Here is a 27,683-nt window from a genome sequence, read left to right as displayed (position 1 = left end):
AGTATAGTTAGCATAGACTCTGTCCCTTTAGGAACCAGCTGTTGACCTCCTCTCCCCTCCCCCACCTCCACCCCAAGTCTTTGAGGCACGTAATCCAGGGTTTAGAGGCATGTCAGCAGTATCAAGTAGAGACAGTGGTGCCCCTATTCCTTGTGACCCATGGACTGTGGGCCCATCACTTGTGCATTCAGCCCTGGGTCTCTAAGCACCTTCCCACCTTCTCCACCTCTGAGAAGTCTTGCTGCTGTTTGAAGATTAACATTCTGGGAAGGAGGAAACACCTTCCTTTGGTCACAGTGCCCAGGGTCTTGGGATCCCTTCATTATGATTGTCTAGAGCAGGAAGCTCTGCAGGCAGGGACCACGTCTTTACTTCCTCCAGCACAAGGCTCGATGCTCATTCAGTCAGAATATGCTGTGAACGCTGAGAGACTGTCTCAGGAAATCCGTCGTGGTGAAGCTTAAAGACAAGTCCCTTTTAGTTTTATTCCTGGTGTGATTGGAAAGGTGGCTGAGGGGCCAGGATGGGTGGTGGTGGTAGAGGAACCTGTAGGAGATGCTGGGAGAGGCAGCTGGATGGGGGGAGGTGCTTCTGTGCTTCATTACAGGATGGCTGAGTGGGCTCTTTCACTGGGTCTGGAACTGGCTTCCAAACACCACAGGCTGGGCTCCACCAGGTTCCCCACACTGGTCACTTGCCAGCTAGACCTCCTCCACACCTAGGACCTTGGAAAGTTTTTCACTTCTAAAATCACAGCTAAAAAAGGTCACGCAACAAAGCCCCATTTAAGCCTCAGTCCACCACCTCATCCACGCAGGGCCCCACGGGTCTTCCGTTGCAAACCTTTATCCTTGCTCCAGGATTCCAGCTATACCACCTCCTTCCTACTTTCACATCCTTCCCTGGCCCCTTCTGCACTTTGGACCCAACTCCAAGGCCCAGCCTTGTTAGTGCTCACACTCCTGAGGCCCCTCCTCCATGAGGACCTTGCCTCCCCAGGGCCTCAACTCCCTGAACGCACCCTTTGAGCTCTCCTCCAAGTCCTGACTCTTCTTGGCCAAGCTCCTTCCCTGCGCCTGGCTTTGGTTTGCATTTTCTTCCTGTTTCTCCTCTGAGGCAGAGAAAGCCCATGGGTAAGTGATTTCTCCTATTTATAGAGTTGGCAGGAAAACTGAGAAAAGCTGGAGGAAAACTTCCTCCAGGGAGGAAGATGGCTGGGCTAGGAATGCCACTGGCTATAGAAGCCCTGTGGGGTTGAGCAGAGGTTATTTCATGGCACCAGAGCTAGCGTTTGGTTTGGGGGTTGTTAGACCAGGACCATGAGCATTTGGGAACGGCAGGTAGGTTTGTTTGGGTCAGAAGGATTCGGAAGCCTACACATTCTCCTCCAGCCCCGAAAGGTTCTCAGCTCTGATGAGCAAAATATGAGTTAGGGGAGGTTATTTCTTGGTGCTTCTCCTCCAGCGTCCTTCCCACCTCTATGCCCTGCCCTCCTGCGTGGCCTTCCCTTGCTCACCTGGTGCAGAGCTTCTTTTCTTCATCTTTGTCTTTCCCACAGGGCCCAGCACATAGTATGCTTAGACATGTTCGTGGAATGAATGAAGATTTTTTTCATTGGTCTTTGCTGCCTCCTTCATGTTTTACCTCGTTTCTCACTGGAGATTCTGAAAGTCTCTGTGTCTTACCATCTTAGGGAGGACATTGGTATGCACTTGGCAGAATAGCAGGTCAAGAGTGATAAGATGGTCACTCATCGGGGCACCTGGGTGGCTCAGTGGGTTAAAACCTCTGTCTTCGGCTCAGATCATGATCCCAGGGTCCTGGGATCGAGCCCCGCACCGGGCTCTCTTCTCAGCGGGGAGCCTGCTTCCTCCTCTCTCTCTGCCTGCCTCTCTGCCTACTTGTGATCTGTCTGTCAAATAAATAAATAAAAATCTTTAAAAAAAAGAAAAAAAGATGGTCACTCATCGTCAGAGAGGATTTGAGGGTTTTTTTCCCCTCTAGTCTCAAGGAGCTAAATATCTGTTTTTATAGCTGTTGAAAATATCTCCCTGCATTTTTTAACCTAATTTTAAAAAGTTGTGGTGGGGATTAATGAATCCCCACTAGATCCGGCTGTAGGAGGAAAGATTACCAAGGTCCCCTGGGGTGTGGCTGCCTTGTAGTCAATAAAATTCTGAGTCACCAAGAGGTGGTTTGCTGTTATCACAAAACACATTTGCAGCCCTTTTTATTTTGAAGGTGCTTGGACCTTAAATGGTTCTCCACCCGTCCCTGCCTCCAGACTGTCATGTACACTATGGGCAGGACCCCGACCCCAGAAGCCCAGACAACACTGCACATCCATGCGGGACACCTGTGTTTTTTATTACACGTGGCCAACGCTGATTTTTAGGTTGTCCTTCTCTCGCCCTCTAGCAGCTCTTGGGCTGCTTTTCTCCATTATCAATTGATATGTGTTATGTGCTTCCAGAAGGCAGATTCAGTTTAACCTTAGTTGAAGCAAAACATGTGGAAAGGCCAATTTCTACACCAAGTATATTCCAAATTTAAAAATGGAATTTTTGGATGATATTCATTTGGTTTATCCTTGTTCTTTTTTCCCCTTGATTATCACAGAAATCACAAAGCAGAGTGGGAATGGGAGAGAACTAGGAAGAGGGATTCACAGTGTCCCATAAAAAGTGGTGTCAGAGGCTATTTGTTGTAGATTATGTTGCCTGAGCCGGGGTGAGGCAGGTGGGTCTTGGTGGAGAAGTCGTATGGATCTGTATTTGGAGAAGAGCTCAGGACTTTGAGATGAACACAACTTTCATATGACTGAGATCATCTGGTATCTTTCCTGCAACAAAACAAAGCAACAAACTTTCCAAGGGAGATGCTGGTGTGGAGCAGCCACTGAGGTCTGTTTCAGAACCAAGTGGAACAGAACCTGGTGAGACAGGATGGAGAGCTACAAAGAGCCGAGTACTTTCACAGGAGGACAGAAGGACACACTTAAAGACATGAAAGAAGATATCCAGAAAGATCGTTGCCCTTTCCTAAGCCACATTGTGTGCAGTGTATTATTGAGAGTGTGTACTGGGAGGAGGTTCATGGAAGCAGGAGCCATGGGCTCTGACCACTCACAACTGCTAGTCTAACAGCAGACACAGAGTATGGTGACGGATGGGACCACTGGGTGGATTTCTGGATTCTGTGCTTACAAGGAAAGGAAGGATTTGGGTGAAAAACAAAGTTGTTTAGTAAAGCTTCTTGGAAAAAAGCGACTGTGGAGCAGTGCTCCCCTACATTATAGCTGTAGTCTGGAAAATGAGATGGATGGGCAGGTGGATTATGTTCTACTGCATTCTCCTGAGGACTTTTATATTAGGTGCTCTGTGATGGCATGATTCAGGATTGAGGAAATGGAGTAGAGAATCATAGAGGGAACTAGAAATGAAAGTGATCATCGCTGTTGACATCTGTGTATTCATCACTTTCTAAACCCTTAACTGAACGCCCTTCCTGGCTTTCCCAGCTCTTTCTGTTTCCTGTTTGGAAAATCTCATTCTGGTTCTTCTGGTAGCCCATCTAGTTTCTGAAGACCTCTAGAAGCAGAAGCTCAGGCTTTTCTAATTTCAAGATGATTTTTTGTTTTGGTGTGATGGAAATGTGAAGAATTTTCCAGAACTACATTCTGACTGAAACTAATCCTATCAATGTGTCAAATCATGAATTGCATTTCACTATGTCTTTTCGAACATTATCCCAGAGGGATTAAGAAAAGGCACCTGTTCACAATCATCCCAGAATGATACTGGGTAATATGAAGTCTATACAGTCTCTAGAGAACCTCTGGCTGTCTGATTGCTTTCTCACACAACGGTGCAATGATACTAGCCTACTGGTGCTGGCAGCAGGGCCTTCATATGATTTTGTAGGAGGGGAGTAAAATGTTTGGGTCTACATCTACATTGATTTTGGTCTACATTGGGGAGGATGGATTTGGTTTACATACAGTTGGTGTGGAGCATGTTGGTCTCCACCAGGATGAGTTTTTAGTGACTTGGCATTCAGCTTCTGCCAGACTGGCATGCGATTTGAGAGGGGTAGTCATAGGGGTGGTAAGGTAGGTAGGTGAGTTGGAGGAGGTGGCTGTGTTTCCTCTTGGTCTAATGGGCAGACAGTTTGGGGGCTGCCATGCTTTCACGTTCAAGTTTTGGTTGTACCTAGTAAGTATTACTTGCAGAATTTGGGTTTCAGACTCATGGAGAAAACATGAAACAGGTTCTAGTCTGAGGAGTTTTTACTTTAGAAAGGGAGACAAAGGATTCTTCCAGGTAATATGCAAACAGAATATAGTTCAAAGTAAGGTCCTAGGTGGGAGGATACCTGCTAAGTGATCTGTTTGGTGAGGTTGCTTTTAGAAGACTCCTGGGAAATAAGTTGGGATATTTATTTTCTTTAGCATGAGCTGAATTTGGTTACGTCAGCTTTTTTTCAAGCTTTCTGGAAAGTTATCTGACCTTTACTTCTCTTTCCCTAAGATGAAAGTTAGGCATTTATTATTACTGCAATGGTTTCTCTCTTCCTTTTCTGCACAGACCTGGACTGAGAATTATTATTACTGCCATTATTATTAATATTATATCTTAGAATTGTGATCTGTATTAGTATCTGTAGCAAATATTTAACTGGATCCGACTAGCTGGCAAACTGGATTTGCTGGCTTGAGGTGTGGTGGAGTTTGTTTTGTGTTTTTGGTGTTGGGCATGGAAGGAAGGCTTAAAGAGGCTCTAGTTATTGGAGCATGGCCAAGCTGAAGATACTGCTTGAACTGATGCTTTCTGAGAAAAGAGTTATTCATAATGTCTTGATGGAGTAATTCCTGCCTCTTCCATGCAGACTTCTCAGGCTGACCCACAGTGCACAGATTTTTACTAGTCTTGCCAACCCTGGAAAATGTGATCCTTAGTACTCTTACCTTTCATCAGCCAGTAAGCCATGTGGGATCTTGACATGTCCTTGCCTTGACTGTTCATTTCTTACCTAAGAATATCTTCCCTGTTTCACAGTTTATGTGTCTTTTACTTATTTGGACAGGTGGGGAGGTAGTCATGAAGCCCTAAATTGTAAGTTCCCAGAGAGGAGAACTCTGTATATGCCACCACCATCTTGCACTGTGTGTAACTGAGTATGTGATGATTTGGGGGTAATGTTGATGGTGTTGATAAATTGGGGAAGAGAAACACTGCTTTTGCACAGAGAATATCTGTAGTTCCTGAATTTTCCTTTGTATTCATTTACACTTAGTTGAAATCTGAATTTGAACAGATTGAATCCCGTCTTTGTCACTTAGAAACTTGTGTGGTTTCTACTTGAAAGACCATCCAATTTCTCTGTTCAGATGATGTAGTTATTACAGACAGTGCGGGCAAATGGTAGCAAATACAGTAACACCTTTTATCTGGGAGTTTACGCTACAAGGATACTTCCCTGTCCTCCTGAAACAAGTGGAATCCTATTCTACACCCATTCAATCCTTTCACTATTGTCCCACTCTCCCTTCTGCAGACGAGCCTTACTTGCAGTTATTACAGTGGAGAACCATGTCATGTTTTCCGATGTCAAAGCATTAGGTAGTTTCTTTTGCAAATAAAATAAAGCAGTGGAAGGAATAAAACTCTGCATTGTCTGTCTGTTCAGTTGTCACACATCAAGAGTGTGACACTGGTGTACTTTGTCTAGGCTGCCTTGGGTTACTTCCCTTGTATTTTCACTTTCTTGTGGTGAAAGAGACCTGAATTTCAGTTCTTGTGTCAGACTCTAACTTGCCAAACTGATCTGTAAACCCCGTGGGTACTTCCTTGGCTGTGGCCAGTTAACTCTTTGTACCCCAGGCTTCAGCTGGGGAAGGAAAGGCAAGCTGGAACCATCATCAGGTAGAACTGCTCTTGGGCTCCACTTACTACCTGCTATTCTTACCCTTGTCTCTAACCTGGATATCTCCCAGCTGAGTTCTAGGCCCTGAGTTCTGCCACTGGACATTAGTGAGGGGAGAGCAGGGGCAAGTGGAACATACTGGAGAGATCCAGTCCTATCTGTAGGTGTGACCAAGCCATTTCTGGAAGTAGGGTCATATTGAACAGGGTTTGGATTGAGTGTTTTTAGGGAGAGAGGGAGTCTGTGTGAGGGCCGATGTTCATGCCAGCAAGATGTGCATGGGTGGGAAAAGATTTGTCCTGTTCAAGCAGGAGCCGCAAGAAAAGTGGTGAAAAAGTGAAAAGACTTAGAAATACAGTCTTTGATATTTGGAATTGATCAAGAGCTCGAAACTGCTGGTTTTGGAGTGGTTTTGTGTGAGTATGTGTCTGTGTGTGTCTTTAATACTTGAGACTGTGTGTGTCATTTTCCAGAAGGTCGGTAGAGGTACTCCCACTTTAGTTGTGTGGGGCACTGTCAAAGTCAGGAAGAATGTGATAGGGCTTTATTGTATTTCAAGGTAGGGGAGCACTCTCTGATGGCTACTGGTGAATCTGACTGAGAGGTGAGAGCATGTTGTTGTTAGAGTTAGCAGTTTTATGGACCAGGAGGGTGGACCAAGTAGTATATCAAGTGGCTGGCCCTGGATATGCAGTATTTGCAAACCATAGGAACCTACTAGTTAGAGGAAGTATGAACAAGGTCGTAAATGTCTATGTGACTTCATATCAGCTGAATTGAATTGACAGCTAGGTTGGTGATCTCTGGATATCTGAAACCAATAATTTCAACAGAATTCCTTGGATTTATTAAAAACTTTTATGTAATTTCTTGGAATGAAGTCTTTAAAGACTGTTTTGTCAATCCCCTTGTTTTTGGACGTATTTAGAATTTTCTTTATTTGAAGCTAAAATGGAAAGGCAATCCTTTATCTTATCTGTAGATCTTCCCATAATAATAGCATGTTCACAATGGCCATTATACCTTGTCAAGTTCCTATTTGTTAATAACTTTAAAAATACGGTGATGTGATCCAAAAATAGACAAGGAAGTATAATGATGCCTAATGTCCATTGTTCCTTACAATTATTTCTATGAGTGATCAATAAATATTTTTAAACATTTTTTATTTAGTTTCAATTAATTAACATATAATGTATTAGTGTTTTCAGAGGTACAGGCATGTGATTCATCAGTCTTATATAACACCCCATGGTTATTACATTACATGTTCTCCTTAATATCCATCACCCAATTTCCCCATCACTCAATCCCCCTCCTCTCCAGCAACCCTTAGTTTGTTTCCTATAATTAAGAGTCTCGTATGGTTTGTGTCCCTCTCTGGATTTTTCTTGTTTCATTTCTTCCTTTCTTCCCATAGGGTCTTCTGCTGTTTTTTTAAATTCCACATATAAGTGAGACCATATGATAATTGGCTTTCTCTGATTCTCTTATTTCGCTTAGTATAATAACCTCTAGTTCCATCTGTGTCATGGTAAATGGCAAGGTTTCATTTTTTAATGCCTGCTCAATATTCCTGTGTGTGTGTGTGTGTGTGTGTGTACATATACCACATCTTCTTTATCCACTCATCTATTAATGGACATCTAAGTTCTTTCCATTTTTCAGCTATTATGGACATTGCTGCTATGAACATTTGGGTACAGATGTCCCTTTGGACCACTGTATTTGTATCTTTGGGGTAAATGCCTAGTAGTGCAATTGCTGGGTCATAAGCTAGTTCTATTTTCAACTTTTTGAGGAACCTCCAGACTGTTTTCTAGAATGGCTGCTCCATCTTGCATTCCCACCAACAGTGTAGGAGGGTTCTCCTTTCTCCACATCCTCACCAATATCTTTTGGTTCCTGACTTGTTCATTTTAGCCATTCTGACTGGTGTGAGGTGGTATCTCATTGTGATTTTGATTTCTACTTCTCTGATGATGAGTGATGTTGAGTATTTTTTCATGTGTCTGTTGCCTGTTTTTATGTCTTCTTTGGGGAAATGTTGTTTATGTCTTCTGACCATTTTTTGGTTGGATTATTTGTCCTTTGGGTGTTGAGTTTGATAAGTTCTTTATAGATTTTGAATACTAGTCCTTTACCTGTTATGTCATTTGCAAATATCTCTTCCCATTCTGTCAGTTGTCTTTGTTTTGTCAACTCTTTCCTTTGCCATACAAACATTTTTATCTTGATGAGGTCTCAGTAGTTCATTTTTGCCTTTGTTTACCTTGCATTTGGAGAAAGGTCTAGCAAGAAGTTGCAGAAGCCGAGGGCACAAAGGTTGCTGCCTGTGTTCTCCTAGAGTTTTTTGATAGATTCCTATCTCACATTTAGGGCTTTCATCTATTTTTGAGTCTGTTTTTTGGGTATGGCCTAAGGAATTGGCCCAGTTCATTCTTCTGCATGTGGTTGTCCAATTTTCCAGCAACATTTGTTGAAAAGTCTGTCTGTTTTCCACTGGATGTTCTTTCCTGCTTTGTCAAAGATGAGCTGACCATAGAATCAAGCGTCCATTTCTGAGTTCTCCATTTTCTATCATTGATCTATATGTCTGTTTTTCTGGTGGTACCATACTGTCTTGATGATTATAGCTTTGTAACAGCTTGAAGTCCAAGATTGTGATGTTATCAGGTTTGGTTTTCTTTTTCAACATTGCTTTTGCTATTCAGGGTCTTTTTTTAAAAATTATTTTTATTAACATATAATGTATCATTAGCCTCAGGGGTACAGGTCTGTGAATCACCAGGTTTACACACATCATAGCACTCACCATAGCACATACCTTCCCCAATATCCATAGCCCAACCACCCTTCCCCTACCCCTAACCCTGGAAACCCTCAGTTTGTCTTTTGAGATTAAGAGTCTCTTATGGTTTGTCTCCCTCCAGATCCCATCTTGTTTCCTTTATTCCTTTCCTACTCCCCATACCCCCCATGTTGCCTCTCAACTCCCTTGTCTCAGGAAGATCATATGATAATTATCTTTCTCTGATTGACTTATTTCACTAAAATACCCTCTAGTTCCATCCATGCCATCACAAATGGCAAGATTTCATTTTTTTGATGGCTGCATAGTATTCCATTGTATATATATACCACTTCTTCTTCATCCATTCATATGTTAATGGATATCCCGGTTCTTTACATAGTTTGGCTATTGTGGACATTACTGCTATAAACATTCGGGTGCACAAGCCCCTTCAGATCACTACGTTTGTATCATTAGGATAAATACCCAGTAGTGCGATTGCTGGGTCATAGGGTAACTCTATTTTAAACTTTTTGAGGAATCTCCATGCTGTTTTTCAGAGTGGTTGCACCAGTTTGCTTTCCCACCAAAAGTATAGGAGGGTTCTTTCTCTGCATCCTCACCAGCATCTGTCTTTTCCTGACTTGTGAATTTTAGCCATTCTGACTGGTGTGAGGTAGTATCTCATTGTGGTTTTGATTTGTATTTTCCTGATGTTGAGTGATGTGGAGCACTTCTTCGTGTGTCTGTTGGCCATCGGGATGTCTTCTTTGCAGAAATGTCTGTTCATGTCCTCTGCCCATTTCTTGATTGGATTATTTGTTCTTTGGGTGTTGAGTTTAATAAGTTCTTTATAGATTTTGGATACTAGCCCTTTATCTGATATGTCATTTGTAAATATCTTCTTTCATTCTGTCAGTTGTCGTTTGGTTTTGTTAAGTGTTTCCTTTGCTGTGCAAAAGCTTTTGATCTTGATGAAGTCCCAATAGTTTATTTTTGCCCTAGCTTCCCTTGCGTTTGGCGAAGTTCCTAGGAAGAAGTTTTGGCGGCTGAGGTCAAAGGGTTTGCTGCCTCTGTTGTCCTCCAGGATTTGGATGGATTCTTTTTTCACATTGAGGTCCTTCATCCATTTTGAGTCTATTTTTGTGTTTGGTGTAAGGCAATGATCCAGTTTCATTCTTCTGCATGTGGCTGTCCAATTTTCCCAACACCATTTGTTGAAGAGATTGTCTTTTTTCCATCGGACATTCTTTCCTGCTTTGTTGAAGATTAGTTGACCATAGAGTGGAGGGTATATTTCTGGGTTTTCTATTCTGTTCCATTGATCTGTGTGTCTGTTTTTGTGCCAGTACCATACTGTCTTGATGATGACAGCTTTGAAATAGGGCTTGAAGTCTGGAATTGTGATGCCACCAACTTTGGCTTTCTTTTTCAGTGTTCCTTTGGCTATTTGAGGTCTTTTCTGGTTCCATATAAATTTTAGGATTCTTTGTTCCATTTCTTTGAAAAAAATGGACGGGATTTTGGCAGGGATTGCATTAAATGTATATATTGCTTTAGGTAGCATATACATTTTCATGATATTTGTTCTTCCAATCCATGAGCATGGAACATTTTTCCATTTCTTTGTGTCTTCCTCAATTTCTTTCATGAGTACTTTATAGTTTTCTGAGTATAGATTCTTTGCCTCTTTTTGGTTAGGTTTATTCCAAGTATCTTATGGTTTTGGGTGCAATTGTAAATGGGATGGACTCCATAATTTCTCTTTCTTCTGTTTTGTTGTTGGTGTAAAGAAATGTAACTGATTTCTGCATTGAGTTTGTATCCTGACACTTTACTGAATTCCTGTACAAATACTAGCAGATTTGGAGTGGAGCCTTTTGGGTTTTTCACAAATAGTATTGTATCATCTGCAAAGAGTGATAGTATGACTTCTTTGCTGATTTGGATGACTTAATTTCTTTTTGTTTTCTGATTGCTAAGGCTAGGACTTCTAGGACTATGTTGAATAGCAGTGGTGATAATGGACATCCCTGCTGAGTTCCTGACCTTAGCGGAAAAGCTCTTAATTTTTCTCCATTGAGAATGGTATTCACGGTGGGTTTTTCATAGATGACCTTGATGATATTGAGGTATGTGCCCTCTTTCCCTATGCTTTGAGGACTTTTGATCAAAAAAGGATGCTGTACTTTGTCAAATGATTTTTCAGCATCTATTGAGAGTATCATATGGTTCTGTTTTTTCTTTATCAATGTTTTGCATCACATTGACTGATTTGCGGATGATGAACCAAACTTGCAGCCCAGGAATAAATCCCACTTGTTCGTGGTGAATAGTCCTTTTAATATACTGTTCAAGCCTATTGGGTAGTATTTTGGTGAGAATTTTCACATCTTTGTTCATCAAGGGTATTGATCTGTAATTCTCTTTTTTGATGGGATCTTTGTCTGGTTTCGGGATCAAGGCAATGCTGGCCTCATGAAACGCTTTTGGAAGTTTTCCTTCCATTTCTATTTTTTGGAAGAGTTTCAGGAGAATAGGAATTAGTTCTTCTTTAAATATCTGGTAGAATTCCCCTGGGAAGCCGTCTGGCCCTGGGCTTTTGTTTGGAGATTTTTGATGACTGTTTCAATCTCCATACTGGTTATGGGTCTGTTCAGGTTTTCTATTTCTTCCTGGTTCAGTTGTGGTAGTTTTTATGTCTCTAGGAATGCAACCATTTTTTCCAGATTGCTAAATTTGCTGGCATATAGTTGCTCATAATATATTCTTATAATTGTTTGTATTTCTTTGGTGTTGGTTGTGATCTCTCCTCTTTCATTCATGATTTTATTAATTTCGGTCCTTTCTCTTTTCTTTTTGATAAGTCTGGCCAGGGAGTTATAAATCTTATTAATTCTTTCAAAGAACCAACTCCTAGATTCATTGATTTGTTCTATTGTTTTGTTTTGGTCTTTTTTTTTTTTTTTTTTTTTTTTTTGGTCTCTATTTCATTGATTGCTTCTCTAATCTTTATGAGTTTTCTTCTCCTGCTGAGTTTAGGCTTTCTTCATTGTTCTTTTTCCAGCTCCTTTAGGTGAGGGTTAGGTTGTGTATTTGAGGCCTTTCTTGTTTCCTGAGAAAGGCTTGTATTGCTGTATATTTTTCTCAGGGCTGCCTCTGCTGTGTCCCACAGATTTTGAACCATTGTGTTTTCATTTTTATTTGTTTCCATGAAAATTTTCAATTCTTCTTTAATTTCCTGGTTGACCCATTCATTCTTTAGAAGGATGTTGTTTAGTCTCCATGAATTTGGGTTCTTTCCAAATTTCCTCTTGTGATTGAGTTCTAGCTTCAGAGCACTGTGGTCTGAAAATATGCAGGGAATGATCCCAATCTTTTGATACCAGTTGAGACCTGATTTATGACCCAGGATGTGATCTATTCTGGGGAATGTTCCATGTGCACTAGAGAAGAATGTGTATTCTGTTGCTTTGGGATGGAATGTTCTGAATCTGTGACATCCATCTGATCCAGTGTGTCATTTACGGTCTTCATTTCCTTGCTGATCTTTTGCTTTGATAATCTATCCATTTCAGTGAGGGGAGTGTTAAAGTCCCCTACTATTATCATATTATTGTCAATGTGTTTCTTTGATTTCTGTTATTAATTGGTTATATAATTGGCTGCTCCTATGTTAAGGGCATAGATATTTAAAATTGTTAGCTCTTCTTGTTAGCAGACCCTTTGAGTATGATATAGTGTTTTTCCTCAACTCTCATTATAGTCTTTGTCTTAAAATTTTTGATGCTTGTTCCCTTTGCCATATTAGGGAAATTCTTTACAATAATTCTCTCCAATATACCTTCTGTTCCCTTCTCTTTCTTCTGGGATTCCAATTATTCTACTGTTGTTTCATCTTATGGTATCACTTATCTCTCAAATTCTCCCCTCACAATCCAGTAGTTGTTTGTCTCTCTTTTTCTCAGCTTCTTTATTTTCTATCATTTGGTCTTCTATATCAATAATTCTCTCTTCTGCCTCACTAATTCTAGCAGTAAAAGCCTCCATTTTTTTAAAAATAAAGATTTTATTTATTTACTTGACAGACAGAGATTACAAACAGGCAGAAAGACAGGCAGAGAGAGGGGAGGGAAGCAGGCTCCCTGCTGAGCAAAGAGCCTGATACAGGACTTGATCCTAGGACTCTGGGATCATGACCTGCGCCAAAGGAAGAGGCTTTAATGCACTGAGCCACCCAGAGACCCCTGCCTCCATTTTTTATTGCACCTATTAATAGCTTTTTTATTTCAACTTGGTTAGATTTTTGTTCTTTTATTTCTCCAGAAAGGGCTTTTATTTCTCGAGACAGTGTTTCTCTAATATCTTCCATGCCTTTTTCGAGTCCAGCTAACACCTTGAGAATCGTCATTCTGAACTCTAAATCTGATGTATTACCAATGTCCATATTGATTAGGTCCCTCGCCTTTGGTACTGCCTCTTGTTTTTTTTTTTTTTAATGTGGTGAGGTTTTCTGCCTTGTCATTTTATCCAGATAAGAATATATGAAGGAGTGAATAAATACTAGAGGGTGGCAAAGACCCCAGGAAAATGTGCTTTAACAAAATCAGAAGAGACCCCAAATTGGGGTAGAAAGGGGGTAAAAAGAAGTTTAGCAAAAAAAAAAAAAAATTTAAAAAAGAAAAAAAGTAAAGAAAAAGGAAAAAAAGAAAATATATGTATTAGACTGGTGAATAGAACAGAGTCATCCATTTAATTTTGGGAGTATTTTGGTCTCTTAGAAGAGACTACCTCCCCAAATTTTAAAGAATGGAATACACACACACACACACACACACACACACACACAAAATAAGGGTAAACACAATGAAGGGATGGAATATGAATATAAAGATGAATTTTTTTTTTAAATTTCTAAAAAAGGAGTTGATATGTTGGTTGGGAAAACAAAACAAACAAAAAAAAGAAGTGGAGAGAATTTGCTCAGGCTGGAGACTAGAACAAAGCCCTGTGCTAGATTTAGGGCATATTTTGATCTATTAGAAGAAGTTGTATCTCATTTTTTTTTAGAAGAGAAAACTCTATGTGTATACAAAAAATAAATTTAGATGCAATGAAGGATAAAATATGACTATAATAAGGAAGGGTCAAAAAAGATTTTTTAATGAAAGGTGTTGTTAAGATAAACTAGTTAAAAAACGTTAAAAGAGGAAAGAGGAAGTTTAAAAATTTAGGATAAGGAAAACAAAATTTAAAAAATTAATTAACTTTGCAAGACTAAAGAATCATGGGGAGAAAGACATGAACTCCTTAATTTCTCTTTTTCCTGTCTCCTTGTTCATGTATAAGAATGTTACTGATTTCTGTGCATTGATTTTGTATCCTGCCACTTTACTGAATTCTTGTATGAGTTCTAGCAATTTGGAGGTGGAGTATTTTGGATTTTACACATAGTGTACTATGTTGTATGCTCAGATTCAGAGTTCGACTTCTTCTTTGTCAATTAGAATGCCTTTTATTTCTTTTTGTTGTCTGATTTCTGAGGCTAGGAATTCTAGTACTGTGTTGAACAGTAGTGTTGATAGTGGACATCCCTACTGTGCTCCTGACCTTGGGGGGGAAATTCTCAATTTTTCCCCATTGAGAGTGATATTCACTCTGGGTTTTTCATAGATGGTTTTTATGATATTGAGGTATGTTCCTTCTATCCCTACACCATGAAGAGTTTTAATTAAGAAAGGATGCTGTACTTTGTCAACTGCTTCTTTTGCCTCAATTGAGAGGATCTTATGGTTCATCTCCCCCTCCAATTTCCTCCAACCTCCTTCTCCTCTCCTCCCAATGTCCTCCATGTTATTCCTTATGGTCCACAGGTAAGTGAAACCATATGATAATTGACTCTCTCTGCTTGACTTATTTCACTCACCATAATCTCCTCATTCCTGTCCACATTGATACAAAAGTTGAGTTATCATCTTTTCTGATGGAAGCACAATATTCCATTATATATATGAACAATATCTTCTTTATCCACTCATCTGTTGAAGGGCGTCTTGGCTCTTTCCACAGTTTGGCAATTGTGGACATTGCTACTATGAACATTGGGGTACAGATGGCCCTTCTTTTCACTACATCTGTATCTTTGGGATAAATACTTAGTAGTGCAGTTGCAGGGTCATAGGGAAGCTCTATTTTTAATTTCTTAAGGAATCTCCACACTGTTTTCCAAAGTGGCTGCACTAACTTGCATTTCCACCAACACTGTAAGAGGGTTCCCCTTTCTCCACATCCTCTCCAACACTTGCTGTTTCTTGACTTGTTAATTTTGGCCCCTCAAACTGGTGTAAGGTGGTATCTCAATGTGGTTTTGATCTGAATCTCCCTGATGGCCTATGATGTTGAACATTTTTTCATGTGTCTCTTAGCCATTTGTTCATCCTCTTTGGAAAAGTGTCTGTTCATGTTTTCTGCCCATTTTTTGACACAATTATCTGTTTTTTGAGTGTTGAGTTTGAGGAGTTCTTTATAGATCTTGTATATCAGCCTTTGTCTGTAGTGTCATTTGCAAATATCTTCTACCATTCCCTGAGTTGCCTCTTTGTTTTGCTGACTGTTTTCCTTTGTTTGATCTTGATGACGTCCCCAAAGTTTATTTCGCTTTTGTTTCCTTTGCCTTTGGAGAGATTTCTTGAAAGACGTTGCTGTGGCTGATGTTGAAGAGGTTAGTGCCTATGTTCTCCTCTAGAATTTTGACAGATAAAAGATTTTATTTGAGAGAGAGTGAACAAGAGCATGATTGGGGCAGTGGGAGAGGGAGAAGAAGATTCCCCACTGAGCAGGGAGCCAGACCCAGGGCTGGGTCCCAGGAACCTGAAATGGTGACCTGAGCCAAAGGCAGACAGTTAACTGACTGAGCCACCCAAGCGCCCCAAGGATAGAAATATTGTAACTATACTAACATGAACCATGATTGTAGTTTCTTGCCAGGAATTTTTGCTTGCTGACAAAGGGAACCAAGAGAGCCAAATATTCCTGATTTGGGGCTTGATCATTCTGGGTGGGATCTGGTTCCAATCAAAAGTGATGGGAAACTTGTTTATAATGGACATTTAGGAAAGGAGAAACCATAACATTTACTACTGGGACATTGTCATTTTCTTTCTATTTTAAGTTTGACAAATATCAAACCTATAGAACATTGCAAGAAGAATAACATCAATACTCCTTTATCTTTCAATGGGATTGAGCAGCTGTTAATATTTTGGCACATTTGCTTGCTTTCTTCAATGTGTGTGTGTGTGTGTGTGTGTGTGAGAGAGAGAGAGAGAGAGAGAGAGAGAGAGAGAGAGAAATATGGTCCATATGCAAATTTTACTAATTTTTCAATTTTTATAGTAAGATGTTTCTCCCTGATCAGGAGCAATCCAGGAGATTGCATTGCATCTCATTGTCATGTCTCTTCATTCTCAGCTTGCCATTCCTGACATTGACAGTTTTGAACTGCACAGGTCAGTTGTTTTATAGAAAAGCAACTTTCTGTGGAAAACTGTTTATAGATTGGTATTTTTTAAATTTCAAGTTTTTATTTAGATTCTAGTCAATTATGACATATGGTAAAATTGGATTCAGGTGTAGAATTTAGTGATTCATCCCTTACATCTAATACCCAGTGCTCATCAAGACCTCTCCTTAAACCCATTATCCATTTAGCCAACCCTCACCCACCTTCCTCCAGTAGCCCTGTTTTCTCTCTGTAATTAAGAGTCTCTTGTGGTTTGCTTCTCTCTCTGTTTTTGTCTTACTTTATTTTTCCTTCCCTTCCCCTATGTACATCTGTATTGTTTGTTAAATCGCACATATGATTGAAACCATATGGTCTATTTCTTTCTGCTAGTAACTTAATTTCACTTAGAATAGCAAGCTCTAGTTACCTCCACATCATTGAAAATGGCATGATTTCATTCTTTTTGGTTTTGAAATAATGTTCCATTGTGTGTGTATACACACACACACACACACAAACACACATATAAACCTCCAGCTCCTTTATTCATTCATCAGTTGATGATTATATATATGAATGAATGATGATCACGAATGAATGATATGATCCATCACATGACTCATGATGTGATTATGATAAAAGAATGATGTGCAGAGGATGGAGGAAGAACAAATAGTATCAAATATATTCATCATTCTGTCATATATCCATCTTCTTTTTTATTAATCAGTTGATGGAAATTTGGGCTCTTTCCATAATTTGGTTATTGTTAATAATGCTGCTATAAACATCAGGGTACAGGTAATGATCCCCTTTGAATCAGTATTTTTGTATCCGTTGGGTAAATACCTAATAGTACAATTTCAGGATCAAAAGGTAGTTCTATTTTTAACTTTTTAGGAACCTCCATATTGTTCTCCAGAGTGGCCACACAAGTTTGCATTCCCACCAGCAGTGTAAGAGGGTTCCCTTTCTCTACATCCTCACCAACACCTGTTCTTTTCTGTGTTGTTAATTTTAAATATTCTGGCATGTGTAAGGTGGTATCTCATCATGGGTTCTACTTGTATTTCTCTGAGGATGAGTGATACTGAGTATCTTTGCATATGTCTGCTAGCCATCTGGATGTCTCCTTTGGAAAAATGTCTGTTCATGTCTTCTGCCCATTTCTTGATTGGATTATTTATTTTGGGGATGTTGAGTTTGATAAGTTCTTTATATATTTTGGATACTAGCCCTTTATCAGATATGACCTTTGCAAATATCTTCTCCCATTCTGTAGGTTGTCTATTAGTTTTGTCAATTGTTTCCTTTGCTGTGAAAAGTTTTTTTTTTTTTTATCTTGATGAAGCCCCAGTAATTCAGTTTTGCTTTTTTTCCCTTTGAATCTGGAGATGTGTCTGTAAGAAATCACTATGCCTGAGGTCAAAGAGGTTACTTGCTGTGTTCTTCTCTAGGATTTTGATGGTTTTCTGTCTCACATTTAGGTCTTTCATCCATTTTCACTTTATTTTTGTGTATAGGATAGTAAAGTGATCCAGTTTCATTCTTCTGCATGTTGCTGTCCAGTATCCCTAACACAATTTGTTGAAGAGACTATCTTCTTTCCTTTGGATATTCTTTCCAGCTTTGTTGAAGATTAGTTGGCCATAGAGTTGTGGGTCCATTTCTGGGTTTTCTATTCTGTCCCACTGATCTAGGTGTCAGGTTTTGTGCCAGTACCAAACTTTCTTGGTGACTATGGCTTTCTAATATAGCTTGAAGTCCAGAATTGTGATGCCTCCAGCTCTGCTTTTCTTTTTCAAGACTACTTTGGCTCTTTGGGGTCTTTTGTGGTTCCATTCAGACTTTGGGATTCTTTGTTCTAGTTCTGTGAAAAATGCTGGTGGTATTTTGGTAGGGATTGCATCCAATATGTAGATTTCTTTGGGTGATATAGATATTTTAACAATGTTTTTTCTTCCAGTCCACAAGCATGGACTGTTTGTCCATTTCTTTGTGTCCTCCTCAATTTCTTTTGTAAGTTTTCTATAGTTTTCAGAGTCCTGATATTCAAAAATCACAAGATACCTAGGAATAAAACTAGACTTATCGATTTTATCATTAGGTTCTGGTTACACATTTTGGGCAGGAATATTATATAAGAACATTGCTAAATATAATTAGTACCATGTAGGCAGGGAACACATCTTTCTCCTCTCCATTGTATATGTAGGATCAAGCACTAGGACTGGCATTTAGAAAGTGCTTGTTATTTATTGAATGAATGAATAAATGATGAATGAAATTACACTTTCACTGCTACTTAGGTCTATTATTGTTCTACTTGAGGACAGGAGAATGAGCAGCCATCTCCTATATTGCAGTCCCATTTGTATAATAACTCTTTGAAGGTTGGAGGTAACCCAAGACCTCTATTAAGAGCCCACAGAAAAGGGAAGTAAGAAGAGAAGTATGATGTGAGGCAAACTGTGGAGTCTCTTTGCCCTAGGGTGGGTGGTGGTCATACACACTGAGAGTGGAGGATCAATAAGTTGGTCCTCAGCTGGAAAGAAATGGCAAAAAGAAAATAGAAGTCCATAGCCTGTTGCCTTGCTGAGAGAAATTAGTTATTTTGGTTTCCAGATTTTACTATTCTTCCCTCCCCTAACTACCAAGGAATCCTAAAATGCCATAATGGAAAATTCATTTTTATCTCTCCTTCTTTCCCAGGAGGGACAGCCCCATGATTCTCTCCTCTACCCTCCATCTCCCACCATCCCCCTCCACACACATAAGTGTATATTTTCTAATATTTATATTTGGTGGTTAGGAAACATTCATGCCAGATTATTTATAGTTGAGAAACTGTATAACTCCTTGGATTTCTTATTTGGATGTAGCAGCTTTCATCCCTATTGCCCATAGAGGTGAGCTTATGAGAGGTATTTTTTGCTTCATAGAAACATGTTTTCAGGCTTCCCTTTGAGGATCTATTTCTATCTAGCTCTGAGTATTTCTGACATTGCTGCCAGTCCTTCCTGAGGTATCTGGGGCTTGGGACTGGATTCATCTATTTAATTCTGCCCTTGTGAGTGCCTGATTGACATGGTTTCTGTCCCCTTTATGAAAGTTTACCTCTCTGTGTCTTTGCAGTCCTTAATTTCACCAAGTTACAGAAAAAAGCACTGTGTATCTTCATATCAGTTCTTGATTATCCACAGTACTGGTGGGAAATACCTAAAGTAGTGAATGACACTAAAATGATTTTTGTTTGATTTTCAAGTGATGGAGTCCTGCTTGGAGATAATCTAGACTATGAGCAGCTTCAGTTAAGGCAATTGGTTATTGTCTTATGAAATGAATATGAAAATTGGTACACAACAGGTGAAATTCTCTATTTCCCTAGGGCTTCCATCACACCCAGAGTAACAGGCAAAATCCTCACAATGATTTCAGACCCACTGTGAAGGATCAGGTTCCTGCTTTCTCTCTGACTTCACCCCCTACTCCTTTCCCATTACTCACTGTGTCCTGGCCCCCCAGGACTCCTTGTTATTTCTCAAAACCAGCCAAGTGCCACTTCACTCCCATTAGGATGGCTGTTACTAAGAACAGGGAGGATAATGAGTGCTGGCGAGGAAGTGAAGAAAGTGGGATGCTTGTGCATTGATGGTGGGAATGTACAATGGGCAGCCACTGTTGAAAAACAGTAACTTCACTTATCAAAAACTTACATATTTAATTACCACATGATAAGCAATCCCAATTCTGGGTACATATCCCAAGGAATTGAAAACAGAGACTCAAAAAGATATTTGTATACCATATTCATAACAGCATCATTCATAACAGCCAATAGTTAAAATAACCAGCATGCCCATCAGTGGATAAACAGATAACCTGGATGTGAGATATACACACCATAGAATATTATTCTGCCTTAAAGAGGAAGGATATTTTGATATCTACTACAACATGGATGAACCTTGAAGACATTATGCGCAGTGAAATAAGCCTGTCACAAAAAGATGATAGTGTATGGTTCTACTTACATGAGTACCTTGATTAGTTAAATTCATAGGGACTCAAAATAGAATGGTGGTTGAAAGGGGCTGTGGAGAGGGAAGAATGGGGAGCTACTGCTCAATAGTACAGAGTTTCAGCTGCAGAAGATGAACAAATTCTGGAGATGACTGGTGGTGAGAGTTGTGCAACAATGTGAAGGGGAGTCTGTCTTGGACCACCCATTTTAAAGTCACAACACCCACTGTGAGCACATCCTAAAATCTGCTTGCTTTCCTTTTCTCTGTAGCACTGATTACCAATCTAATAACACAATATATAAACCTGTTGCTAATGTGGTTTTTTTTGCTCCCTACTGCAAAAATATAAGCAACATGAGTAGAGGAGGTTTTGTTTCCCTTACTTTATCCATAGTACTAAATAAATAGGGAGCAGTTTATTTGTTGAATTAATAAATGACAGACAATGTTTGGAGACACTCTTCTAGAGAAGGCACAAACAAAAAGAGAAAATGGGAAAATTACATATATATTTTGATTTTGAAAACTCTTTTTTTCCCTTGAATATGAGACTCAGGCATAGTTTCCAAGGTGGCCTTCATACTGTGTACCGTTTCCTATGTTTTCCTGAACTGTTTCCATGAAGGAAGTACTGGTTACACATGCATCACACTTAGGATTATTTCAAACTCTTGCCCTGAATGCAAAACCTCTATTCTTGTATTCCTGATTGTCCCATACCAGAATCAGGCTGCTTGAGTTAGGACTTCAGAAATTCTGGAAATTCTAGCTATCCAAAAGACTTCATCCTTGCTTGTTTTGGAGCCACCAGTTTGGATGGCTCTGGAGCTCCTTGTGTTGAAATTTTAAGGAGGATGAGAGTATTTATACACTTTGGGAGTAAGAAAGAGTTGTGCTTGGATATAGAGGACTAATGTAATCTTAATGTAATCTCTGGAGATGGTGCATTTATAGTCCATGTCTCTGAAACTTTGAGAACTTGAAAACACTTATTTAATGGCATCATTAGCCTTCCTCTCAAGTCTTCATCAAACTTCTTTCAAAGCAATTGATACCCATACTATCTTTGAAGCTATTCAGTAGAGGCCCCAGGCCAACATCCTGGTTGGCTGGAGTATTAACTCCCTACCATAGAAACCAGTGGCAGTTACTGCCTTGGAAAAATGTTTTGAAAAGGAAAGATCCAGAGTGAGCTCAGCACCATTCTTAGAGACAGAGGAGGGAACATAATGACCTTCAAGACTAAGGAGAGTGGGTGGGGCTGGCTGGGAAAGCAAGACAGCCTGCTCTTCAGGGAGTGGATTGTTGGACTTGACAGGAGTTCTTCCAGGAAACATGGGATGGAACTTTGATTTTGCAGTTGGAAGGAGCTCAGAGACTGAGAGAAACACAAGGAGGAGGTAGGAGGTAAGGAGAACCAGGGTCATTATGGAATCCATACTAACTGCTTCATGTTCTGTGGCCCCTGTCCGTGTTTCTTTAAGACCCTCCCTTGAGCAAGCACCTGTTTTGCGAAAGACTATTTCCTATGAAACTGAGATTCATAGAACCAGGTCCCTCATTAAGAAATGTCCTCATTACACTCCTGAAATACATGATGGGGCATGTTCTAGTTTCCTATTTATACCTCTTTGTCCTTTCCTCTCTTTCCAAAAACAAAACAAAACAAAACAAAACAAAACAACAACACTTCTTCAAAGAATCTCAAGTTATAGTAGTTATTTAATACATATTTATATATTCATTTTCTCTGTTCTAAATGCCTCTTTTGTTTGCTTGTTACAATTATGAGCAGATACTTGTCCTGTGTAGAGAAAGTTTGAGATGGGAGTGTGGAATCCAGAAGGAGGGGGTATATAGATCTTGGCCTTGCCCTCTGGAAGCTCTTAGACTATAAAGGAATGTAAGGAACACGCTCAGGTCACCAGTTGACAGATAGGGAAAATTAGCTTCAGCTGGCCATTAGGATGGGCAGTAACTGCTAGTGGAAAGGGGAGGAAGGCTGGAGATGGGATCAGTCAGGGTGGCTTAGGAAAGGTTTCCTAGATGCAGGAAAGGTTGTAGAATAGGACTAAGAGAGGCTGCAGGGTCAAGACTGGGCTGAAAGGAGTGAGTAGGGCATCCCTGGCAGGGCAGATCACTTACCCTGGACACTGGCTCATCCCAGGAAGGGTAAGTCAGGTTGTGAGGAGCTGAGTCAGGAAGGAAGTGATGTATCTGAAGGTAGGGGCAGAATTAGGGTGGGGCTCTGGCAGCTGGGTCAGAGAGCCTGGATATAAACCATTGGAATAACTGTAGATTATTGCATGAGAATGGGGATATCTGAACATGGCATTTGAAGATGATGTTTCTCTATGGTGTTAGAAACTGGATTTGTGGTAGGCTCTCTCAGGCTTTCCAAACATGGGTATCCTTTTCCTTCTGTATAGTTGGTTGTTCATTTGTTCTGTCTGCACCTGTTGGAGTCATTAAAAAATGATTATTTAATTCCCAGATGTTTTGTCCTTTGGGCTGTTTCTCTGGAATCTTGATACTTTGTCTGTAGGCCAACATTCCCTCGTCTTCAGAAAAAGTGGAAGGAGCACAAAGACAACCCTGCACAGCGCAGTTGAAAGAAATATAAACTATCAAGCATTACCCCACTCTTATCCTGCCATGCTGATGGTCCTCCTCTAGGAGTCCTGTTCGGTGTCCATGGATGCACTTCAGACGAGTGTATGACATTTTTTTTTTTTAAGTGATCCAACTCAGAGGGGTATGTGATTCACAAATCTTGAAAACCACTGTGGTGTCTTTGTTGAGTGGTAGGTGGCTGAAGATGGTTCCCAGAGAGGAAAACATGGCAGAAACATCCTTATTGCCAACTACAAGAGCATCCAAAGACAGCCGAAGGGGCTGGAAGAGAGAGGAATTGGATTCAGTGGGATCTAGTAGCAGGCGTGCCCCATCTTTCCTGTTCTTCACCCTCTTTCTAGCAGGTATTCTTTGTATTCTCCATATCCTGGCAATTACAGGATTCCATTTCCATTTTCAATTTCAATCAACTGAATGCCTGTCATTTACCAGGTTCTGTACCAGGTGCTATAACAACATTGTCTCCTGCAGTCTTGTGTTGAACCTGCAGTGCACAGAATGGAGTCAGTCCCTCCCTCAGTCATGGCATGTTTGCACCATCACTTCCTCTCAGGCCTCTTTTCTTTTTCTTAATTTTTATTTTATTTTTTTATTATGCCCAGTTAACCCATTTTCAATAATTTTATTATCCTGTTTCATCCTTATCTCTATTTGCATTTCCCCTCTTCACTAGAGGCCCTTTTTTCAGTTATTTAACAAATGCTGTTCCAGTTCACGTTTTATGTTTGTTTCAGATACATTCACCCATTCAACCACTACAGTGTCCAATTGCGTATGTATTCTGAATTTCACTAAGTTTGTGCTTCACATGGTGCCTCGGTGACACTGCCACCAGCAGCGTGTATTAGTTTGTATTTTCTTATGGAATTCTCATGTTGATCCAGTGAGGGAGATGCTGGGCATGGAGCCCACTGAAAAAAAAATTAAAAAACAAAAACAGAAACAGAATGTTTGGAGCTATTTGGTACTTTTTCTGGAGGGGAAGCAGGATTAACTTCTCTATGGTCTCTTTTGGTGTCAGTTTCTGTGATACTTGGGCTGCAACAACTTACATGCAGCCTCTGATTCTCAGTTGATTAGTTGAACACCATTGTTCAGTAAATATTTATTGTTTCCATAGGCATTCTGGAAGGATAGCACGTACCAGAAGAATCTTGGAACATTGAAAAAAGAAAATAAAATGATATAAAGATAAAAAATAACCAATTAAATTAAAAAAGAAGAAGAACGAAGAAGAAATATGAAGCAGCAGCTCTGAAGCCTGAACAAATGACCCTGGCACTGCACACCCAACTTGGCTTAACTCTGTCTCCCTTAACAAGATCCAGCACCCTTGACTCCCTGGGCTTGGTACAACTCTCTGATCCTAGAATCTTCTTCAATTCCAGCTAGAATGCTGCGTCAGGCACTTAGCAAGTTTGGTCAAAAGCTGGTATGCAGACGTCCACTGGAGAAAGAAGTGTTTGAGTTTGAAACTGGCATAAAACTGAGCACTCTGGATTTAGTGGCCCTGGGTGTGGGCCGCACAGTGGGTGTTGGTATGTACTTCCTGGCTAATGAGGTGGTCAGTAACCAAGCAGGACCATCCATTGTGATCTGCTTTTTGGTGGCAGGTCTAACATCACTGTTGGCTGGGCTGTGCTATGCGGAGTTTAGTGCCCGGGTCCCCCATTCTGGCTCTGCATATCTCTACAGCTACGTCACTGTGGGTGAACTCTGGGCTTTCATTACTGGCTGGAACCTCATCCTCTCCTTTGCTGTTGATGCATTTGTTATGATCCAGGCCTGGATCTTAACTTTTAACATCATCTTTGAAAACCGGATCTCTGAGACCCAGCATGAGATCATCTCACAGTATGTTCCCCAAGTAATTGCAGACAATCTACACTACGTTTCTGTCATCTTTCTGTTTTTCACCATAGAACTGCTGCTTATCAGTTGGCGTGGTGTTCTCAGAGTTTTTGAAGTGCTTACATTGGTGAAGCTTTTGGTTCTCAGCTTTGTCATCATCTCTGGCTTCATTAAGGGGGACCTGCACAACTGGAAGCTCACAGAAGAGGACTACATACAGGCTGGACTCAATGGCACCTCTCACTTGGGCCCTCTGGGCTCTGGAGGATTCGTGCCTTTTGGCTTCCAGGGGATTCTCCGTGGATCAGCTACCTGTTTCTATACATTCATAGGTTTCAGCGTTATTGTTACCAGAGTCAAAGAATCCCACAATCCTCAGCATTCCATCCCCATGGGCATTGTGATTTCACTGCTCATCAGCTTTTTTGTGTATTTTGGTGTCTCCGCAGCACTTACACTCATGGTTCCTTACTACCAGCTTCAACCTGGGAGCACCTTGCCTGAGGCATTTCTCCATGTTGGGTGGGTCCCTGCCTACTATGTTGTCACTTTTGCAATTTTATCTAGTATTTTTGTCAGCACCAACTGGGGCTTTTCGTACCCCATACGCTGGGTGATATACATGATGGCAGAGGATGGTCTCCTGTTCCCAGTCCTTGCCAGGTTCGCTTTTGGCACATATGGCCATATCTTGTTCACTCTGGTGCTTGGCATTATCACAGCAATCATGGTATTCTTCTATGGACTCACTGATCTTCTGGACCTGAGGTCAGTTGGCACCCTGATATCTTACTCCTTGGTAGCTTTTTGTGTTCTCATCATCAGGTATCAGCCTGAAAGGAGGAAGGAGGAAAATGAAGAAGAGCTACAGGAGGAGGATGAGGGAAATGAAGCACAGGTGCAGGAGGAGAATGGGGGAAATGAAGTGCAGATGCAGGAGAAGGATGGGGGAAATCAAACACAGGCGCAGGAGGAGACCACACCTGCAGTAGGGAAGCTGACTTTACAGGGACCATTTTTTCCAAACAGCCCCACCCCCACTCCACTCTCTGGCCGGGTTGTCTATGTTTGCTCCTCACTGCTGGTTCTGCTGATGACTCTCCTCTGCCTGGTGCTGACCCACTGGCCAGGTCTGCTTTCTGGAGACCCAGGGCCGATCACAGTGGTTGTGCTGCTCCTGGTGCTCATCACTGGGATCACTGGGGTCATCTGGAGACAGCCACAGAGCTCCTCTCCCCTTCCCTTTAAGGTCCCTGCTCTGCCTCTCCTCCCACTCCTGAGCATCTTTGTGAATGTTTGCCTTATGATGCAGATGTCAGCTGGCACCTGGCTGAAATTTGGTGTCTGGATGCTGATTGGGTTTGCTCTCTACTTCTGCTCAGGGATCCAGCAAAGCCTGGTAGCTTAACCCTGCTTATGGACCCAAGTCTAGACCTTGAACTCAGCAGTACCAGTACGTATTTGGCTTGACATCATCACACGTGAATGCTATCTGATCCCCTATACAGTAATGGGGAGTACTCCTGAGCACATGGAAATATGGGCTCCTATGAAATATTGGTGTGGGAACACTAATGGAGCTTCATATTTATGGTACAATGAAGGATGTGTCTTTGCTCCTCCACCCTCCCCTTTTTTACTTTGTACTCTTCACTTGTGTCTGTAGCTGCTTACTGACTTTTACAGAATTCATATTAGAAGACCTTGATAAAATGTTTTTCTTTTGGGGTGCCTGGGTGATTCAGTGAGTTGAGCCACTGCCTCCAGCTTGGGCCATGGTCTCAGGGTCCTGGGATCAAGCCCCACATTGGGCTCTCTGCTCAGCAGGGAGCCTGCTCCCCCTTTCTGTCTGCCTGCCTCTCTGCCTACTTGTGATCTTTCTCTCTCTCTCTCAAATAAGTAAATAAAATCTTTAAAAAAATGTTTTTCTCTTCCTTAGTTAAACATTCACTAATGAAGGAGATGACTTGTTGCAGAGTCAGTAGACCATGATTCTTGCTCTCAGGCTGGTGAGTTTGAGCCCCACATTGAATGTAGAGATTACTTAAGAAAATATCCAGTAGCAGAATTACTGGATCATATGGTAGTGCTATTTTAATCTTTTTGAGGATTTTCCACACTGTTTTCCATAAGGCCTACACCAATTGACATTCCCACCAACAGTGCATGAAGATTAATTTTTCTCCATATCTTTGGCAACACTTGTTTTTCTTGTCTTTTTCCTTTTAGCCTTCATGACAGGTATGAAGTGACATCTGATTGCATTACTTAAAGGAGTTTAATATATTTAAATTTTTAGTTAGCCAACATATAGTAATCATTTGTATTTCCCTGATGATGAGTAACACTAAGCATCTTTTCATGTGCCTTTTGACCATCTGTATGTCTTTTTTGGAAGAATATCTATTCAGGTCCTCTGCCCATTTTTAAATCATTTTGTTTTTGTTTCTGTTTTTTTGGTATTGGCTTGTAGAATTTCTGTTTTTATTTTGAGTATTAACCCCTTATTGATATATTATTTGCAAATATCTTCTCCTATTCTGTAGGTTGCCTTTTTTGTTATTGATGGTTTCCTTTTTGTACAAAAGTGGTTTTGTTTCATGAATTTGAAAAGATATATGCACCTCTATGTTTATCGCAGCATTATTTACAATAGGCAGGATATGGAAGGAACAGAAGTGGGCATCAGTAGAAGATGGATAAAGAGAATGTGGTCTATAAGGACATCCAATGGACTATTACTCAGCCATAAGGAAGAATGGAATCTTACCATTTGTAACAACATGGATGAACTTGTAGGTATAATTCTAATTTAAATATGTCAGTCTGAGAAAAACAAATGCCATGTTTTCTGTCTTGTGGAGAATTAAAGAAACAAACAAAAAAATCAAAATAGAAAAAGAAAAAAGAGAGACAAATGCAATACCAAAATAAATAAATAAACAAAAAC

At 40.5% G+C, this 27,683-nt stretch overlaps 1 protein-coding gene across 1 annotated transcript; it reads left to right on the top strand.

Moving 5' to 3' along the window:
* The first annotated feature begins 1,007 nt into the window (after positions 1 to 1,007).
* LOC123390031 (cationic amino acid transporter 3-like) lies at positions 1,008 to 27,122 on the top strand. Its single transcript, XM_045073255.1, has 2 exons — positions 1,008 to 1,133; positions 24,003 to 27,122. Exon 2 carries the CDS (start codon positions 24,276 to 24,278, stop codon positions 26,139 to 26,141), a length of 1,866 nt encoding a protein of 621 aa, XP_044929190.1. The 5' UTR covers positions 1,008 to 1,133; positions 24,003 to 24,275; the 3' UTR covers positions 26,142 to 27,122.
* Positions 27,123 to 27,683: the final 561 nt, after the last annotated feature.

The sequence above is a fragment of the Mustela putorius genome, unplaced genomic scaffold (genome assembly GCF_011764305.1).
Source record: "Mustela putorius furo isolate JIRA1106 unplaced genomic scaffold, ASM1176430v1.1 tig00537227_pilon_pilon_pilon, whole genome shotgun sequence".
In the NCBI taxonomy this organism is placed as follows: domain Eukaryota; kingdom Metazoa; phylum Chordata; class Mammalia; order Carnivora; family Mustelidae; genus Mustela; species Mustela putorius.
This window is presented reverse-complemented; position numbering and strand designations above follow the sequence as displayed.